This window comes from Carex rostrata, chromosome 1, assembly GCF_964058835.1.
Source record: "Carex rostrata chromosome 1, lpCarRost1.2, whole genome shotgun sequence".
Classification (NCBI taxonomy): domain Eukaryota; kingdom Viridiplantae; phylum Streptophyta; class Magnoliopsida; order Poales; family Cyperaceae; genus Carex; species Carex rostrata.
In genome coordinates this window covers 19,137,741-19,159,166 of record NC_135918.1, presented here as the reverse complement: position 1 = coordinate 19,159,166, position 21,426 = coordinate 19,137,741, and the positions used below count along the sequence as shown (strand labels likewise).

General features: G+C 36.2%; 2 protein-coding genes across 7 annotated transcripts; one reads left to right on the top strand and one right to left on the bottom strand.

Annotated features, from left to right (window-relative positions):
* Positions 1 to 1,042: 1,042 nt before the first annotated feature.
* LOC144562679 (uncharacterized) lies at positions 1,043 to 9,336 on the top strand. 6 transcript variants are annotated; one of them, XM_078311924.1, is made up of 9 exons: positions 1,046 to 1,198; positions 1,459 to 1,961; positions 2,268 to 2,422; positions 7,379 to 7,586; positions 7,682 to 7,818; positions 7,924 to 8,014; positions 8,128 to 8,261; positions 8,624 to 8,735; positions 8,915 to 9,331. In XM_078311924.1, the coding sequence occupies exons 1-9, from the start codon at positions 1,155 to 1,157 to the stop codon at positions 9,145 to 9,147; spliced, it is 1,617 nt and encodes a 538-aa protein (XP_078168050.1). In that variant the 5' UTR covers positions 1,046 to 1,154; the 3' UTR covers positions 9,148 to 9,331. The 6 variants fall into 6 exon arrangements, with proteins under 6 accessions (XP_078168067.1, XP_078168050.1, XP_078168035.1 ...); XM_078311909.1 differs by having other exon boundaries at positions 8,624 to 8,771; XM_078311932.1 differs by lacking the exon at positions 1,046 to 1,198 and adding an exon at positions 1,220 to 1,327 and having other exon boundaries at positions 8,624 to 8,771; positions 8,915 to 9,330.
* Positions 9,337 to 12,598: 3,262 nt separating this feature from the next.
* Positions 12,599 to 17,325, bottom strand: LOC144562712 (calmodulin-binding protein 60 B-like). Its single transcript, XM_078311956.1, has 11 exons — positions 17,256 to 17,325; positions 17,104 to 17,146; positions 16,794 to 16,855; positions 16,025 to 16,524; positions 15,599 to 15,753; positions 14,953 to 15,075; positions 14,765 to 14,818; positions 14,423 to 14,534; positions 14,193 to 14,329; positions 12,892 to 12,955; positions 12,599 to 12,834 (listed from the first exon to the last, which is right to left on the bottom strand). Exons 1-11 carry the CDS (start codon positions 17,318 to 17,320, stop codon positions 12,614 to 12,616), a joined length of 1,536 nt encoding a protein of 511 aa, XP_078168082.1. The 5' UTR covers positions 17,321 to 17,325; the 3' UTR covers positions 12,599 to 12,613.
* Between the last annotated feature and the right edge of the window lie 4,101 nt (positions 17,326 to 21,426).

The following is a 21,426-nucleotide window of genomic DNA, read 5'->3' as shown; positions in this document are numbered from 1 at the left end:
GCACTAGATCAGCATGAATCTTAAAGTGAACACACATGTATATTGAAGGGACATACAGAAATCTTAACGTGATGCGCATAGATTGGATGGTAGAGAAATCCTTCAGATTCAAATTTGAGTCCGATGGGTGTTTTATGCTTTTAATAAAGAGTAAATGGTTGTTATATAAAATTAAAATGAATTTTAATATAAAAGACAATAAAATGGATAAATTTGTGAGTTTTTAAAATTTAGATGAAGAAATATGTAATTTCAAATTGAATATCATTATCAATTAATAACATTTATTTTGTAAATAATTAAGTCTATTTCTATATATATTTTTTTAAAATGATAGTGTTATAATTTAGAGTGAGTATATGTAATTTTGTAGTTTATAAGGTGTTGAATATATAAATTTATTTTTAACACTGAGAAAAGTACTATAATATATTTCTTAGCTCACTACTCAGCACTCACTCAGGGACACACTAGTATACAAGAACTATCACTTATACAAGAATTCATATTCAGTGAAGTAATTTAATCTTTGAGTTTTAAATCGGAACGATTTGATTCAAATCTGAGATAATCTATCTGAAGTAGAGCGCACACATCTCGAAAAATAAATTCTAACCGCGAAGCAATCTCGAACAATAGATTTGAATCAGACGGTCCCGATTCAAAACTCAAATATTGGGTTACTTTAGGGGATCCGGATCCAAACCATAAGCTTGTAGCATATTCTTGTTTTTACCGATTATATATGTCGGTTAGAAGATTCCAGACTAATCAAGAAAGATTTGGGCCTTGGACTTTCGGTGCTGTGAATTCAACATAAGGGGTATACATGAAATTTCCCCAATATAAATAATTTTGTCATTGCTATAATTAAATTCGAGAATATGTTTCATTTGACTTTGTCTGTGTCGTTATAAACTTAAATATTGGTTGACAAATTCAAAATGGAGGGGAAAGGGAAAAGGGGAAACTTCCCTATTCCCTGTTCCTGGAACTTCCCTGTTCCTGGAACTTAAACCCAGAGTTTCCGTGGAACTTCCCTATTCCTGCATACAATTCCACTCCTAGTTATAGATAAATAATTAATTTCTCAAGTCAAAAACAAGTAAAGGCAATTAATTTTAATCCTTTCTTCTCAAAGAGAATATTAAGAGATGGAGATGGATTCCCACAACAACAACAACAACAGGATCTTACAGTCTGTTTCTCCCCCTCCTCTTTTCTCTTCTTTTAACTATTTTCTCCTTTTATATTTTGCTTTAATTGTTGCTTAATTTCATGTGGAGGGAGCAAAGGTTAAATTAACAGAGAATCTCAGCTGAATAATGTATCTGTAATTTTTTTTTTTTTTTTTTAATCATTGAGTCAAAACTTTTTGATTGCAACCTTGGATTGAGTAGATATACTACTTTGTGCTCCTGTTAAATAATAATTGTTTCATATATATTTCTCTTACAGGCCGCTGCCAGATGAAACCATCGAAGCTCGGTACCAGCTATTCTTCATCAATAACATCATCAAAAGCCCCTCCTTCACAACCCACCCAGTGATAGATAAGAATGGAAACCCCATAAAAGTAGCAATATACGACACGTGCACTCAGTCAATCATATCTCCTGACAGCATTCTCGCTTCGGCCAAAGTCAGACTCACGGTGCTTGATGCCAAACTCTGGGAAAACAAAGCGAAAAATTGGAGCAGGAGTGACTTTGATAAAAGCGTGTTAAGGGCAAGGGAAACGGCGGGGCCTATTTTAAGAGGTCGTAGTCTTACTATTCAGCTTGAAAATGGGTTTGGTACCTTTCAAAATATTTATTTTAATGATAATTCAAGCTGGAGAAGGAGCGGATTTCGGCTAGCAGTTATGCTCGTGGGTGGAGGAGAGGACGGTTATTTGAATGGGGAAAGAGTTCTAGAGGTTGTGAGCGAACCATTTCGGGTACTAGACCGCCATGTTAAAGGTAAATAAAAAATGATTTTCATTGTGTATTGATCAATATTCATTATAGTGTTGTTCGTACCACTCATGGTACTAGTAAAGTACTGAGTGATGTTGCAACTTGCAAGTATCATAGTGTATGCTTCTAACTTGTTTTACTGGTAAGAGCATGTAAAGGCAGACACTAAAGTCCAATTTCTATTTGACGAGCAAAAATCATGTACATAAAGATTTTAGTGCCACTAAATTGGTGTTAAGTTGAGACTGAGGGTAAATTAAATCCTTGTATTTTTGACACTTGATATTTATAATGTTTATTTTTCTGTAGCGGCTCAAAAACCAGACCAGCTAAAGCTGACAGACAATGTACAGAGTATCAGGAAAGTTGGAAAAGGCCGTGCTTCTAACCTCGAAGAGAATAACATCAAAACAGTGGATGACTTCCACTGGTGGTATCACAATAAGCAACCTGAACTTCGTGAGGTTAGAATACTTGGCTATAGTTTTTATGTTACACTTGCAAACCTCAGAGTGGTTCCAGTACTGGACCTGAACAGTGTTGAGATGTAATTCAAATATGCAGGGGTATTTTAGTCATAGTCTGTTTTATTTTTAGCCAGTTTTTTATTTACTACGAATAGGTGTGTGTTTTTAATTACAGCATGTTTAATTGAGTGATGGAGGGAATAGCGGTTATTTTTAGAAAAGGAGGGAGATGCCAGAGTTAGTTTTCTTTTTATTTTTCCGAACTCTATATATATGTATGTTCTGTAATAATTGGATCTATCGAGAGAAATATATTACAGAGATAAACTAGTTCTTGTTTTCTTTCTTCTTGATCAAGTGAGTTTCTGTGAGTGATTATTGCCAACATTGTGGTATCAGAGCGAGGGATTGAGGGCCAAGAATGAGTAGTTCTAATCAATTGTCAGTTCCTTCGTTCAATGGTGACAATTATGATTTCTGGAAGATCAAAATGACCACTGTATTCAAATCGCAGGGGTTATGGGATATAGTTGAGAGTGGTACTCCAAATCCAAATCCAAATCCTGATGAAACCAACAAACGTGATGCCAAAGCCCTGATGTTGATTCAACAAGCCATGGATGACTCCATCTTTCCTAAAATTGCATCGTGCACTAAAGCAAAAGATGCGTGGGTGATTCTGCAAAACTCCTTTCAAGGGACTGCAAAGGTAATGGTTATCAAACTACAAAATCTGAGAAGAGAGTTTGAAACTCTACAGATGGGGAGAGATGAAAAAATGCAGCAATTTCTGACAAGAGTGCAAAAGATTGTGAATCAGATGAAGATCTATGGAGATCAATTGTCAGATCAGACAGTAGTGTGCAAAGTACTGAGAAGTCTGACTGATAATTTCAACCATGTAGTTGCAGCCATTGAGGAATCCAAAGATCTTACAACTTACACCCTTGATGAACTCATGGGCTCTTTGATGACCCATGAATCCAGACTGATGAAAGCAGAAGAGAAATCAGAAGAGAAGGCATTTTATACACAGAGTCAGTTTTTTAGAGGAAGAGGAAGAGGAAGAGGCAGAAGTAGAGGAACATCAAGTGTATTTGGTAGAGGAAGAAGAGGAACAGGGACAAGTGCAGGAGGAAGAAATTCAGATTCTTCAGGGTATAAGTCGATTGATGAAAATAGTAGAAAGGTGAGATGTTACAATTGCAATCAGGTTGGGCATTACCAGTCTGAATGTCCTACTTCAACCAAGAAGCATGTAGAATGTTTTCATTGTGGTAAATTTGGTCACTATCAGTCTGAGTGTTACAAGAAGATGAGGGAAGAAGAACAAGCCAGTTATGCCAAAGAAGAAGAAAGTGAGAGGGATGAAGGTGAAGCAAGTATGTTCATGGCTTACACTGACTGTCAAACAGCAACTAATGACATTTGGTTTGTTGATAGTGGGTGTTCAAACCATATGTCAGGACAGAAAGAGTTCTTTGAGGATTTGGATGAGACTCACAGATTGAAAGTGAAGCTGGGTGATGACAAAGCAATTCAAGTAGAAGGAAAAGGTATTGTAAATGTCAAAACATCAATTGGTTTGAAAAGGATAAAAGATGTGTATTTTGTTCCAAGTTTATCTCACAATCTGCTGAGTGTGGGACAGTTGACCAAAAATGGTTACTCAGTTGTGTTTAAAGAAGGCTTATGTAAAATCATAGATGAAAACACATCTCAATCTGTAGCAGAAGTGAAAATGTCAGGTAATAAGCTCTTTCCCTTAGTTACAACCAGTGTTAAAGCCTTAACAGTACAAGAAACCAGTATCTCAGACCTTTGGCATTGTAGATTTGGGCATCTGAGTTCAACAGGCTTGAAACAATTAAGCAAAAAAGGGATGGTTGTTGGTTTACCTGAAATTGGAGAAGTTGAATTCTGTGAGAGTTGTGTGTTTGGTAAACAGTCCAGAAGTTCATTTCCAAAAGGGCAAGCAAAAAGGGCAGAAAATGTGTTGGAATTGGTTCATGCAGACCTATGTGGACCAATGCAAACTGAATCAATTGGTGGAAGCAAATATTTTTTGTTATTCACAGATGACTTCAGCAGAATGAGTTGGATTTTTTTCCTGCATCACAAGTCTGAAACGTTTCAGAATTTCAAGAAATTCAAAGCTGTAGTGGAGAAGCAGTCAGGGAAGAATATCAAAACTCTTAGAACTGACAGAGGGGGTGAGTTTTTATCTAAAGAATTCATTAATTTCTGTGAAATGGAGGGAATTCATCATGAGTTGACCACTCCATACACTCCAGAGGAAAATGGAGTGGCTGAGAGGAAAAACAGATCAGTGGTTGAGTTAGGGAGGAGTATGTTAAAGTATAAGAGGCTGCCAAATCGTTTTTGGGCTGAAGCTGTTGCTACAGCAGTGTACATTCTAAATGTTTCACCAACCAAAGCACTTATTGACATAACACCTTTTGAGGCCTGGACAGGATCGAAACCAAGTGTGTCACATCTCAGAATATTTGGGTGCATTGGGTATGGTTTTGTTGAGCAGCACAAGAGATCCAAGCTTGATGACAAGTCCATAAAGTATATTTTTATTGGGTATTGTCTTCAAACCAAAGGCTACAGATTGTTTGATCCCTTGAGTGAGAAGGTAGTAGTGTCAAGAAATGTGAAATTTGATGAGAAGGCCAGATGGATTTGGGATGATGTGAAAGAAAAGTCAGAAGAAAATGAAGTGGTGGAGACAATTGAAGAGGATGATGAGAGTGAATCTGAGAGTGATGAGGAGGAAAGAAATGAAGTAGAGCAGACACCTGTAAGGGTGTACATGAGGCGCAACAGAAGCCAGTTTTTTGATGTTGCTGGTAGGAAAACCAGAACATTAGATGATCTCTATAATGCAACACAGATGCTATTAGTAGTTGATCCTGAAAATTATGAAGAAGCAGTGATTGAAGAAGAATGGAGAGTAGCTATGAAAGAGGAAATTGATTCAATAGAAAGGAATCAGACATGGAGCTTAGTTGAAGCTCCTAAGGGTAAAAATGTCGTTGGAGTGAAATGGGTGTTTAGAACAAAATTTGGGCCTGATGGAGAAATTATCAAGCACAAAGCTAGATTAGTGGCAAAGGGGTATAAGCAGCAGCCAGGAATTGATTATGAGGAGACTTTTTCCCCTGTTGCAAGGTTTGAAACAGTTAGAATCTTGTTAGCAGTTGCAGCTGTATGGAGTGTGCCAGTATATCAATTTGATGTGAAGTCTGCTTTTTTAAATGGTGAGATTGTTGAGGAAGTATTTGTGGAGCAGCCAGAAGGTTTTAAAATCAAGGGAAAAGAAGGTCATGTGTACAAACTGCACAAGGCGTTGTATGGGCTCAAACAGGCTCCTAGAGCCTGGTACAGTAAAATTGACCAGTTTTTTTCTGATACAGGTTTCTCAAGAAGCAAAAGTGAACCAAGTCTTTATGTCAAGAAAAAGCAGGATGGCACACTCATGATGGTTTGTCTCTATGTAGATGACATGATCTATCTGGGTACAAATCAAGAAATGGTGGCCGAATTTAGAAGAAGGATGAAGAAACAGTTTGAGATGACCGATCTTGGTCTTCTTAAATATTTTCTGGGCTTGGAGATAATCCAGAGAGAAAATGGCATATTCCTATCACAGCAGAAGTATGCAAGAGACCTGCTTAAAAAGTTTGAAATGGTGAACTGCAATCCTTGCACAACTCCAATGAACGTCAAAGAGAAACTGGTAAAAGAAGATGGTACTGGTGCAGCTGATGGTTTGAAATTCAGAAGTCTAGTTGGAGGTTTGATTTATTTAACTCACTCTAGACCTGACATCACTTTTTCAGTTAGTGTGATTTCAAGATTCATGCAAAATCCAAGCAAACATCACATGGGGGCTGCAAAAAGGGTATTGAGATATGTAGCAGGCACAGTTGAGTTGGGAATCTGGTATGGAAGAACAAAAGCAACAAGCCTTGTTGGTTTTAGTGATAGTGACTGGGCTGGATGTCAAGATGATAGAAGAAGTACATCAGGGTATTTGTTCTTTATTGGTACCGCACCTGTAAGCTGGAACACGAAAAAACAACCCACTGTGGCCTTGTCTACAGCTGAAGCTGAGTATGCAGCAGTTGGGTCAGCAGCATGTCAGGCAGTTTGGATAAGAAGGGTTCTAGCTGATGTTGAACAGAAGCAAGAGGAGGCCACTGTGATTTTTTGTGACAATAAATCAACTATTGCAATGTCCAAGAATCCAGTTCAGCATGGAAGATGCAAGCATATTGATATCAAGCTTCATTTCATCAGAGATCTAGTGGCAGAAAAAGAAATATGCTTGGAATACATTACAACTGAAGAGCAAAAGGCAGATATTTTAACCAAGGCTTTGTGTTTACCAGCATTGGAGAATCTGAGAAGAAAATTGGGTGTTACAAAGTTTGAATTAAGGGAGAGTGTTGAGATGTAATTCAAATATGCAGGGGTATTTTAGTCATAGTCTGTTTTATTTTTAGCCAGTTTTTTATTTACTACGAATAGGTGTGTGTTTTTAATTACAGCATGTTTAATTGAGTGATGGAGGGAATAGCGGTTATTTTTAGAAAAGGAGGGAGATGCCAGAGTTAGTTTTCTTTTTATTTTTCCGAACTCTATATATATGTATGTTCTGTAATAATTGGATCTATCGAGAGAAATATATTACAGAGATAAACTAGTTCTTGTTTTCTTTCTTCTTGATCAAGTGAGTTTCTGTGAGTGATTATTGCCAACAAACAGTGCCACCACTGATATTGGTAATGGTACTGGAAGGTAGGTACATGCTGGTGCCTACTGCAATGTACCAGTACTGAAACCAGGATTTATGATTGTGATATTTTTTTAAAAAGTATTGCTTTCTGTTGTTATGGATGATAATGCTCATTTCCCTTTCTTCTCTCTTTCAAAACTTCTTAGATACTTGATATTAAGTCAGAATCTGACCAAAGCTGGAGATCTATGATTGAGCACACAATGACGTGTCCCAATGAGTTTCATGCTAAAGAAAGCATGTCTAACACTGACTACGTGGGAAGGAACATGTCTCTCTCTACAAATGGTAGGCCTCCTATTGTCGGTTCGGGTTCATCAGAACCAAACCCTTGTGAGAACCAGATAATTGAAGGTGTCGTATATCCATATTTTCCTTTGTCTTTTTTAGAACTGTTTATATATGTTTATCTGATTGAGCTAAGTTTCTTTTGTTCTTATAAATTATAGGTAATATGCCAACAATCTGCAGGCCATTTACCGCATTATGTCATTTTTCTTCAATGATTGTATTAAATAGACGCATCTCAACTGCTTCTGGTGAGCATATAGCGGATACACAACACCCTCTTTACCCTGAGGCAAACGTAAGACACTTAAATGGTTGCTTTATGATCAGCTTTTCTTTACTGATCTATTTTGTACTTGATCTGTGCTCTGTACCTGAATTAATGTTGTCTTTTGAATTTCAGGCTTTAGGTCATCCGATGGGAAGAAACATGTCTTTCTGTACATACGGTGGGCCTCCTGTTGTCAGTTCAGGTCCATCACAGCCAATCCCTGGTGAGAACGATATAATTGAAGTGCAGTATATTCATATTTTCCTTGTCTTTTCATTAACATGTTTAATGTTTATATGATTGAGCCAAGTTTCATTTGTTTGTAATAAATTATAGGTGATATGCCAATTTACGTGCAATTTTCTGCAATTTGTGAGATTTCTTCAATGTATATATTAAATGAACACATCTCAACTGCTTCTGGTGAGCATATAGCAGAGACACAACACCCTCTTTTCCCTGAGACAAATGTAAGAAAATAAATGGTTGCTTTATGATCAACTTTTCTTTACTCTTTTCTCGCACTTGATTTGTGCTCTGTGTTGGGAATTCGGGTAGTATTATAGGATTACAATTCAACTGTAAAATTAAATTCAAGATAGAAGTTACCAACGGAAGTACACAACAATAGTAGCCGTTTCTCCACCAGCATCCACACGAACAAGTTAACAAACAACAGTCAATCGATGTTCTAGCACCGAATCAGACAACACCTCCACCCCTATTTCTTACTTTCTCTCTGTCTATGGAATATGTTTTACAAATATGTGAAAATTTTGAACTTATATTTGCAATACTGTATCTAAATTAATGTTGTCTATTAAAATTTCAGGCTTTAGTTCATCCGATGGGAAGGAACATGTCTCTTTATACAAATGATGGGCCTTGTGTTGTCGGTTCGGGTTCATCAGAGCCAAACCCTCATGAGAATGATATAATTGAAGGTGTCGTATATCCATATATTCCTGAAGAGAACCCTGGTGAGCCAAACCCTTGTGTTTCTCTCTCTCTCTCTTTTTTTTCCTTTTCTTTTTCTAGTTCTACATTTTGGAAAATTTGAATTATGTTGTTTGGCCATATCTTAATGGTACAAAAAATAAAATTGATTGAATGCCTCTTCCAGGATTGTCTCAACCTGAAATTCCAGACATGCAAAGTCCAACAAGAAGCGACAGTTCTGTAATGAGTTTCGTTACAAGCTTGTTCAACAATGACGATGTGGGACAACAGACACTTTGTAAGAAAAGGAAGATGAAGGCTCTTGTCAGGTCAGTCGCATTCGTGACTGTTGTTATAAAAAAGCGGGCCAGGATTGTGCCTCCTGCTAATTACCGAACAACAGTGCCAGCTATTTAAACTCGGGATATCATGTCAGTTAACTTTGTAAAGTCTAAATAGTATAAATATTTTTTTATTTTGATTTTTTTGTGTGTTGAAAAAACTCAAAATTTATGTTTCAATTTGTTAATTTATTTGTTATCTTTGTTTGATTGACAAATATATATTGTCTGAATTGTTCTTATTTTGTTTAACCATTTGATACATATTTTGGACCTATTAATGTATTTGAAATATTGAGGGTGTAGCAGTTCCTTTCGAACTTTGCTGTCAGGATTCATTTGTCTAATAATTATGCTTATTTGTTTGGGTTTGATAGGCATTTGTTTGTCTAATGCTTTTATCTCTATTTACTTGCGGTAGATAGAGAGGTGAGGGGAGTACTATTGATTAATTATTATGAACATAACATATTTAGCACTCAGTGCATGTAATTAATTAACAACAAAATGACATGTACCAAATACACACCACAATTAACAGTATAATTAATTAACAATAAAATCATACAAAAGTTAAAGATTTTGGGAGATAATTCATGGGCTCTTTTGATAACAACAACAAAAAGTTCATGTAAAACTACAACATGACACACATACAAAATAATTTGGCTCTTTTGATAACATAATTGAAACATGGGGTTTGCTAGGGGTGAAAACGGAGCGGATTCAGAGTGAACAATGCTAATACCATATCTGTATCCGTCTTTTAATGAGCGGATACGGATACAGATAGTAAACGGATATCAAAAATTTAAAATCAAATCCGCCTTAAAAGGATACGGATACGGAACGAATAATTCACGAATACAGATTTGAATATGGATACAAAACGAATACTTATTGAATAATTGAGTCATATGAATTTAAAAAATAATTAAGAAAATTATGAAACGGATATTTTATTTACTCATGCATGTCCTCATGCTGTAAATATTTCGTAAGAATTACGAATGACCATGCTGGGTTAATAACTAAATTCAAAACAACTAAGGACTGGTATGACCGGAGCAAAATTCTAACTTTTAAGGGTTAAAAGTAAAAATTTAGGAGCCTTCGAGTATCAGTCATAAATTCTTGAGAAAAAGGAATAAGATAAGTGAAAAGGCACTTGGGCTCTATTGGGCTTTGTCCGGATGGTCTTGAAATATTTAGTCCCACACAAGAGACCTTACTTTAATTTGATACTATATAATGAAAGCGGAGATATCTCGGTGGAGAATTTGGATAGCGAACAGAAGAGCGCGGATGTATTTCGGAGCATGGTTTAGTTTAGGACCGGCAAAAAAGCTCGTGGCCCGCTTGGTATTCGTTCGTGACTCTGATCGGCTCATTATCCGAATCCGTTTATTTCAAATTCGGATCTTAGTCGGATACGTCCTGACTTTCAGAAGAAAAAACATTAGACTAAATATATACATGAAGATCATAAACTGTGTTTCCAGGGAAGTTCAGACTAAAAAACATTAAACCAAAGTTCTGAATCAAATACAATTAAACATAATTCATGGGCAACACTAATTTCCAGGGAAAACTGGCATGACACACAAATTAACCAAAATAAAAGAAAGAACAATTATGATGAATACACAATGAAATTCATTTATTGTTTACCTTTAATTCCCTCGTTGGTATTTTACACGAATTAAAAGGTTCGCTCAAACCCTCTTCAATTCTTACCTCATTCGAATAACCCCTTGCCCGGCTTGAATTATCTTAAAAAATTATATTTTCATTAAAACTAGCAAAATAAAAACAGAGTACACTATGGTTGAAAGCTCGATGTACCGCTACATGGATAGTGCTGTACTACAACAAATTTTAACTTACAAAATTACTTCCTCGTAAAATCTGAAAAAACTAGCATCTAATTCTGGAGCAATCTTGTCTCACTGTGTACCCTTGCCCAGTTAGCTTAGTGGGGTCCCTGTACCGCTCCTCTGTTAACATACTGGATTGTGATTCTTTCCTCCAAATTTCTTGCAAGTCTGATATATCGTTCCACCGGTTGTACTGATTCTTTCCTCTCAATCATGTCAGTCCTCCACGATTCGTTCCCACTGTCAGGCTCCTCTGTGCACGAGATGAGATGTGTTGTAGTTCCCACCCCTCATGCCAAGGTTCATTAAGTGCCCCAATTTGTGTGCCATCTCACTTGCACCATAAAGGTATCGGTTTCAATTTTTGGATCTCCTTCCATAGTGGACTTGAATCTGTTGTATTTTTCACCGCCCAAAAACCACCCCGTGAGTAGTACTTTGCTCTTATCACCCGCACCCAAAGTTTGTCCGCATTGGATGCGAGTTGCCACACCACCTTGAGTAACAATGCTTGTTTAAAAACCCGAAAATATCAGCTCCCCAACCCTCCCTCATATATTTCTGCACAACCTTATGCCAAGCCATGAGTGCCATGTACCGATCCTTACCCACCTTGCCCGAAAGGAATTTCCATGCTATTGATGTCATTAACGTTATAGTATGATTTGGTAGGGATGCCACCATCATATAATAGACTGGTAATGATAGTAGCACCGATTTAAAGTAAGGTCACCCTTCCCGCAAAAGAAAGCATGTTTATTTTCTAACCCGCCAACTTCGAATACATCTTTTCTATCAAGAGGTTATGTGTGAAATCTTGCCACCTACTTTCAGTGCTCACAATCACCCCTAAATACCTTTCATGGTCCTCAACCAACCTTGCTTGTAAGAGTGTGGAGATTGATGACCGGCATTCTTCATCGCACTTTTGGGTGAACCATATGGTTGATTTTTGGGATTCACCTTTAGTGCCTGTTCGGCTAGACAAGATTAAGACTCCTTAAGGCTCCTTTAGCTCTTAATCCATGTTAATCTTACTGAACAACAACTCCTTTTGCAAACAAGTCCAAAACTTCAATCAGGTTGCGGATCTCCACTGTGTTTGTTTGGCCTATCACCATCAAGTCATCTGCATATAGAACATGCATGATTTGTGGGGCAGATGCTGCTAGTTTGATTCCTTTGAGGCTTTGAGCCTTCCTTGACTTACCTGCAAATTAAACAATTTCGTTAGAAACTCCTTGACTTAATTACCTGCATCCTTGTCGTAGGCCTCGCATTGGGGTTGTAAATCCTTGTCCACAGCTGGTTGCACACAGCCCATGATCCATCCCACCATTTGATCTGGAAATCCATACAGATAAAGAGCCGAGCAAAGATACAAGTCACAACAATAAAAAAAATAAAAATTAAATAAAAAGCAGGGGTCAGTTAACAACAAATTATCTTGGCAATCGTCAAAAACAAAAATCAATACTTAAAATGAAATATTATGAACGTGGCATATTTCGTTCTTAGTGAATGTAGCTAACAACAGAATCAGAAGCTCAGAAGAGTTCAGAAACTCGATTGAATGAAATATAAACATTATTCCTTTTTTTTTTTTTTGAAATGCTACAAACATTATTCCTGTGCCACTTTCCACATAAAACTACAATAGGACACTCAAGACCAAACCGAAAACTCGTGCTTTTGATAATGATTTTCCAATGTAATTCTGCCCCGGAATCTTGGATAAGGAGGGCGCATATAATTTTTCAGGTTTGCAGAAGACATAAAGCCACCTCTCGATGAAACTTGTGTATTGTAATTGGGAGATGATTCAGCATCTGCATACAAATTTTTCATTGAGATTAAGTCACTGGAAAGTTCAAGTTTAGGGAATCCTGTAGAACAATCAGTTTCGATAATTTTAGATGAAGGGATGAAAGTCAAGTACTTACCAATACCATTAGTATGATGTACCAAGTTCTCATTCAGGATATTTCCTCTCTCATCATTTGTACGCTGAAAGAATAAACAAAAACATTGCATTATTTGGAAACAAGGCATGCAAGACAAGGTGTGAAAGATTTGTACGACGAAAAATAATCCTCGTATTCAAAACAAGGCATACAAGATTTGGAAATTAACTGTACCACCTAGGATAAAAGTATTCGGGTAGTTGATGCTGTTAAACAAGCTCTTCACAATAGACAATCTAAACAAAAGGGGTTGGCCAATAGTTAATAGATGTGTTCTATGCAAGGCACAAAGTGAATCGATCAAACACATGATGGAGAACTGCATCTTCACCAAAGCAGTATACTTCGAACGGAGAAGAGATTTACCAGATAGGATGCCGTCAATATATACTGTCACATCAATTGAGGCATTAACAGACAGCAAGATCACGAAGATACAAAAAGGTACAATACTGATAGCACAATTTTGTATATGGAGGGAACGATGCAACATAACATTTACAGAGGAAAGCAAAGAGGTTAAAGATACCAAAGGAGTACTATGGCAACTACAATACATCTCAGAAAGAAGAACTACAATGAACAGGGAGTGATTGTCCAAGCCGCAAATCCAACATTTTACTGTTTTCCTGCAATTTTTACTTTTTTACCCTTTTGTATTTCATTTTCTGTTTTCTTATTTCTTACTGTTTTGTATTTTAATTACTCAATCTGTTTTAAGTAGACTTCATTTTCGCTTTTATGTAGTTACATGATTACATCACCAATGTAACAGAACATTCTATTTTAATTAAATATGGGCTAGACCCCTATTTTTCTTCAAAAAAAAAAATTCCATTATGGGTGCAGGGGTTGACACTGTCTCAGATTTTATAATGGTGCAACAATGTTAAATATTTTAAGATTATTTTCTACTTGGCATCATGACATATGGAGCTTAATCAATGCTCTAAACAAAATTTGGGACAGTACTTCAGGTTCAAGTTAATAAAATAAAGAATGCAATGAATCTCAAGTAATCAACACCTAATGCATATCAAGTAGAGTGCGTATCCTCTGATATATCTCATATTTTGCATGACAGATGTCTCCGGTGCCTATTCGGGGATAGAGCAGGGGGGCAGTATTATTTATGCTTTGAGATTCATGCAGAACATATTTGAATGGTTGAGATTTTCCAAAAATTCACGCAATTCCTCTGAGATATCTCAGAGGATGTAAATTCTATCAAGTATGAAGTAAAGAAAAACTGATCTAAAGCAACCATTTAATTTCCTTACATATGTCTCAAGGAATAGAGCTGGTTTTGTCTCCACTATACAATCAACAGAAGCAGTTGAGATGTGTTCATTTAATACATTCATTGAAGAAGAATCACAAATTGGAGAAAGTTGTCCGTAATTTGCTGGAATATCGCCTATAATTTGGAATAACAAAAGAAACTTAGCTCAGTCAGATAAACATATAAACGAATTCAACAAAAGACAAGGAAAATATGAATATACAGCACCTTCAATTATTTTGTTCTCAAAAGGGTTTGGCTCTGATGATCCCAAACCAACAACATGAAGCCCACTATTTGTACAGAGAGACATGTTCCTTACCATCGGATGAACTAAAGCCTGAAATTCAAAAGAGAACATTAATTTAGACATGAGGTATAATGATACAAATCTGTGCATCTCTGCACAACTTAATTAAAGAGTTAATGGCAGAAGGTTGATATTATAATTAGTTGGTACACATATCTGCACAACCCCCCTCCCCCATTCAGTATATTTCTCTCAACATTTGCATGCTGAAAGAATAAACAAAGATATTTTCTCAAAAGAAAAAAAACAAAGACAATTACATTTATGTTGTTACTAATTGGATCCAGAATGTTGACTTCTTCATCCATTGAAACCTCAAACCAAATAAGTGAAGTCAATTTGTAAATAATACAGTGAAATTATAAACCAAACAAGAGAACTTGTAAAGATATGATGCCAGAAACGATGGTAAAATCTGGCAAATGAAATGAAGATATAATGAATGCACCTGCTGAGGCTGACTACTGTTGTTCAAAGCATTGTATTTAGCGTGAAATTCATCAGCACACTGTGTTGCGTGCTCAACCATGGAATCCCACTCTTTGCCAGATTCTGACTTAATACAAAGTATCTAAAAAATATAAAAGAGAGAAGAGAGGAAAATGAGTATTACCATCCATGAAATCAGAAAGCAATAATTATCAACAAACGAATACGAAAAAAGAATGATCACCAGATCTGCATCAGCATGTACCTTTCTCTACCACTACACATATGAACTAGTATAACTCGTTCACCTTATTGTACCTATGCAATATAAGTACTTAATAGGGGAAAGTATCCTCCAAGGTACTGTAAAAGATTCTCCTCACTTTACGGTTTGAGATTAACTCCCAGCCGCTTTGAGATTCGGGGTAGCATAGGGGGTAGTATTGTTGGGCTTTGAGATTCATGCCAAGTTAAAAATAATGGTCCAGATTAACTAATTGTAAAAGATTCCCTATGACGGTACCGGGGAGGATCTGAATTCACTTAATAGTGGGTACTGGAATTGTACCATTATGCACTGGTACGGGCTCTGTTCAGCTCCCAGTACTAGAACCACTTCTCAGATTCACATGTGTAACAAAAAAACTACGGGCATGTATTCTAACCTCACGAAGTGCAGCTTCATCATTGTAATAAAATTTGAGGAAGTCCTCCACTGTGTTGATATTTTTCTTTTGGAGGAGAGAAGCACGATCTTTTCCAACTTTCTTGAGACTTTGTACTTTGTGTGTCAGCTTTAGCCGGTCCGGTTTTTGAGAGGCTACAGAATAAACAACATCAAATCAGCAGTATAAAAAATGCAAGGATATAATTTACCCTCCAGTATCAACATATACCAACTTAAAACATGTGTAGTATGTTCGTGATTTGTGGTCGTCAAATGCAAATTGGACTTTACATGTTGGTACTGGTAAAACATGTTAGGAGCATAAACTAAGATAGTTGGAACATCTGTTACTAGTACCATGCCAGTTACCAATGACACTATCATTAATAATGATCAATAAAATACAATGAAAATCATTATTTACCTTTCATGCGGCGGTCTTTTACCCGAAAAGGTTCGCTTACACCCTCTTGAACTCTTTCCCCATTGAAATAACCCTCTTCTCCATCACTCACAACCATAACCCCTAGCCGAAATCCGCTCTTTGTCCAGCTTGAATTATCATTAAAAACAATGTTTTCAAAAGTACCAACCCCATTTTGAAGCTGAATAATGCGACTACGACCTGTCAAAATAGGCCCCTTTCTTTCCCTTTCTTTTAACACACTCTGATTAAACTCACCCCTGCTCAAAGTTTCCCCTTTAATTTCCAAGAATTCGGCATTAAGCACTGTGAGTCTGACTTTGGCAGAAGAGAGAAAGTTGTCAGGAGATATGATTGACTGAGTGCACTTGTCATTTATTGCTACTTTTATGGGGTATCCATTGTCATCTCTCACTAGGTTGGTTGTGAAGGAGGGGTTTCGGACCTTGTTGATGAACTGTAGCCTGTACTGAGGTTGCATGTTTGGATTTGGCAGCACCCTTTAAGAGAAATTATAAATCCATAATTACTTAAAGGAGCCAGAAGCCAAAAGAAAAACAGCTTAAATGTTGTTGTAATTTTTACGGGCATCATCGGAAAACCATAAAATACTTCCCCCAAAGTTTTAATAAAAAAGGTGAATAAGTGATTTTCACAAAATTAGAGTTAATGATGAGGGTGTGTTGATTTCAGTCATTTTAAAAAAAATTCTATTTGGAGTCCATTGTATACAATTGGGTGTTGAGATAAAGAGTAAATAATAGCTCACTGTGAAGGTAAATTGATGAAGGTAGATATTTCCTGAAGCCATTCTCCAAGGTGTTTCCCAGACTGTTAAAATTAAAATAAAGTTGGCATTAAATAAACCTCAGTAAACTCATATCAATTTGAGAAACTAAAGTTTAACAATCAAATAAATAAGCAATTAAGCCAAATAGAATTGCCCCCAATATACCCAAAATTGTGCAATAAAATTGAAGCTTAAGCAAACATAGACTAAAATCACTCTTCACGTGCGAGTTAACCACCAGTAAAAGTAAAACCAATGATAAATAACAATAAAACAAATAAATCCTTACAATATTTCTCATTTTCTTCTTAATAGACTTGCAAATTTCTCTCCTAGTAAACAACAGAAAAAGTTAAAGTAAAAGCTATATATTACAAGGAAAAGGACCGTAAGTAATTGAACTATTAAGAGAGAGATTAAGATAGAGAAGAGTAAACTGACCGAAGGAAGTTATTGGGAGGTGGAACAGCGCGGCTGCTGTTCTTTTTGTTGGGACCCATGACCATCACTATATATCTCGTGGGTTTTTTTACAACTGAAGAAGATGAACATGGAAGAGAGACTTATATAGAGGCGCAGAGGAGTTCGGATCTCCGTAACTCAATTTTTGGTTTTAGATCTGAACCGTCAGATTCGAATCGGACGCTCCACCGCGAACCGGTTGACCCGAATTTGAATCGGACGGTCTGAATCTAAATTCAAAACTTGGGTTACTTTAGAGGATCCGGACCCAGCCCAGAGGGAATTCCCAGCAAATTTCCCTTTTTTGTTGTTTATTTAACGAAATGAGAGGAAATTCCCTTTATCACTAACAAACAAGTAACATCGAAGACTTTTGGTATTTTTTCTTTGCAAGTTAGTCCAGATATTACTCGTCCATTTAATTACATTATGATTATGATATAATTTGAGAATTTCCCATCAATTTTCCAGCAAATTTCCCAACAAATTTTCCTTATTCTTTTTAAACAAGTAACAACGAAGACTTTTTTACTTTTTTAATCATTCAGCCAAGAAATTTCATGTATACCCCTCAAAAATCTTGAAATAGCATACTTTCCCCTCTAAAGTTCATAATATCATATTACCCTTCTAAAGTTCAAAAACTAACAAATTTACCTAATTTATTGACTTTTCTATTAAAACTCATTTTAAATTTATCAATAACCCATTTTACCCTTTATTAAAAATTAAAAATCATCCCTTCCCTTCTCTCTCTCTCTCTCTCTCTCTGAAAGTCCGTACGCCATCGGTATTGTGGTTGCATTGTCCGAGATGCGTGTTATTCTCAATCTGACCGCCGATGTCCTCTAGAAGTCCCTTGCGTATTCACAATTGGGTAAACTTGTGAGTTTTTGAATTTTAGAAGGGTAAATATAATATTATCAATTTTAGAGGAGGAAATACGTAATTTTAAGATTTTTGAGGGGGGTAAATGATATTCACCCTTGAAAATTATATTTTCAAATGTACAATGCTCATTTTCATGCCGAATAGTATGACAATAATATGCCAAAATAGGGGCCTTCCCTTCCCTTTCCCTTAACAAGCTCTGATTAATCTCACTAGCTATTGCTCTAATTTATTGCACAATTATGAAGCAACAAACTCCCAATATATTGGGCTAACAATTGTAGCAACATCTCTTTTTTTTTGTTCAATTAAAATTTTATGGTATCGACAGATCCTTGTAAAAAAAAAAAAAAAATCTCACAACTATCTTCACAATACAACCATCCATTCATTTCAACAAATTTTCATAACTATTTCGGAACATACCAAAAGAATAATTTATATATGGGTTCCATATAAAAATAATTCATCTCTCATAATTATGTGACAACCGAATATACGCTTATTCCACAAAAATCCATGCAACCTGTTTAGCAAAAACATATATATCAACACTATTATAATATCACGTTAAAAAATTTAGACTCCAAACACTTATTCAACCAACAAAAAATTTCAGTTGTTCATTTAATAGATCTCAGTCATTCATTAAAAGTATATCTTAATCTCAACCATTAATTAGTGATTTCGATTGTATGCATCGGTTTCATGTAATCAAACATATAGAAATTTAAATTCAGATAAAAACGTACCCGTTTCAATGCCATACATAATTTTAGAGCCACATATTTTTCCACCTATTTTTCACTGGAACGCGCTTTCCTTCTTCCTAATCGATGCAGAGAGGACGTGTTTTTCATTTTTCTTCTCTCCTGAGGAATCTAAGGAGTCAACAAGATTATTTTGAACCTGAGGAGTCAACAAGATTTTTACGAAGCATAAATGTAATAATCAAGTAGTTATTTGAGGTATGTTGATTTCTAGAGCAGTCATCTTGAACGGAACAAATGTGGAACCAATTTAAATGACAAGTCAACATGTTCTAGTTTGATTCCAACCAAGATGAGTGTTATCCGTATGGTTAAACTCATCAAGTTTTGTGGGACAAATTATATCAACCATTATGGACGAGCATAAATGCTCAAAACGATTAATATCAATTTGAATTAAATTGCGGACACCCTAACTTTACTATCCGTACAGTCCGAGCTGACGGGTTTTTGCCTGTTAGAACGGATCTTGATGAATCTAAATTTTTCACTATAAAAAGAGTTATTTCAGTTCATATTCTTCAAGCTAGCCGCCTCCCACATTTGAAAACGTAATAATTTGCAACTTTTGATAGCTTCCATTGTTGAGTGAACTATAACTTCAATATCTTCCCAACACACTGAAATCCACTCAACTTATCTTCTTGGAGATAGTTTAGTATCTAGGATTTAGTTCTAGAGCCTTCCCATCCTAGCTAGTGTGGTATGCTTGTAGGGCGTGAATGAGTACACTAGCTCTAGCATTTCAGCTCAATACACTTAAAGCTGTGTGACGATCCTCTACATAGGACTTGCCAACTGCGGCCTTTAGACCCAACATGTACACGAAGTTGCCCGTGACAGCCCACATGATTTGGGATCACGAGTCACTAGCTGTATCATTTCTTTCTGGTAATAGTAAATGGGCGCCAATGAGGTTGCTTTGCCCCGGAGACGTTGGCATTTTAGCTGAACTTTGTTATCATCATGCGTGTCAAATTTCTCTAAACTCTTCTCTATTTACTTTATTTTGTACACACTGTTTGACTTGTTAGTTTAGAGGATTGATTTAAAAACGTAAAAGTTTTTGAAACTCCCTTAAAACCCTCTCTAAGTGTCATTAGAGACTATAGTTGGGTTGTTCTTGTTTGATTGGATCATAGTGTACTCGTCAGTTTAACTAGATTTGCAAATCATATATTAATTGAATTTTACAGTTTTTTTGTCTTGAGATATTGTGCAGGTTCATGACTATAGAGAATACAATACACACATCAAGGATGAATGAATAATTACAATACTTATCAATGATGCAGTCATGAAGCACTGGACATTGGACATCAGAAGCATCATCTCAAGATTAGGATTAATAATCTGTAAAATTGGTAAAATAAGCTTGAAATTGACCTAAGGCATATTGTTGCAACGGTCTAGGAACCGTTGCAATGGATAAAATAAATCATTAATCCATTGTACCACCGATTAATTCAGGACAACGGATACCGTAATATTCTGAAACAGTTGGTACCCTAGAATTTCCAGAGAACAACAGTTATGCATGGGACCGTTACCATGGTCCATCTACCATTAGGGTTAACGACATCCAAAAGTTGGCTAATCGTTATCACTGTCCATGAACCGTTATAACGGTTTAGACCAAATTACTTCATTTTGACCAGCTCACTATAAATAGAATCAAAATCTGAATTTGGATTATCACTTTAGCCGCCACTAACTTCAAAACACAAATTTTCAGATCTAGAAAAAGTCTTTGTAGCTTGTGTACTTGAACTTCAATATTCATATTCAATCTCAAGCTTATTCAACAAATACACAAACTCTAAGAGTGATCCTGCGAGATCAACCCTTTACACTTATTCCTTTTGAGCCTTCGTTGCTCGCCTTGTTATCTTGAGCCTTTAGTGCTCGTGAGCCATTTGCGTGCTTGGACCATGTGACTTTTTAGAAAATTATAAAGGTTCACTGGTTCCACATTGTACTCATTTTCTCATTGGATAAAAAAAGGCGCGCCATCTCGAAGGTCGCAGGCCCCAAAGACATGGACGTTAGTGCTGAACTTCGTAAACAACTCTCGTGTCAAGTGTCTCTAATCTCTACTCTTTACTTTATTATTTATTAGTTTAGATTCAAGTTATTCTAGTTTCTGCCAAGAATAACTTATAGACACACTAAATAATTTAAATTCGAATAAAAATTTAGAAATGTCTTATTCACCCCCTCTAAGTGTCTTTGGGACCAACAGTTCTATGACTTTTGGTTTTGTTTATATATAATATTACTTTTCTGCTTAATGAGCTTAATCCAGGGTTTAGGCTTAGGAAAGGTCAAACAGTCACTGTCAATCTATTTCACCATTGTGCTATCTACTTTCTTTTGCAGAGTTCTCGTTCTGCCGATGATGAAAGCTCTACACTTACATCAAATTCTGGAAATATGAGAGGTTTACATACCCGTTGTTTAAAGATTAGGATAGTTTTTAAATGAATTTT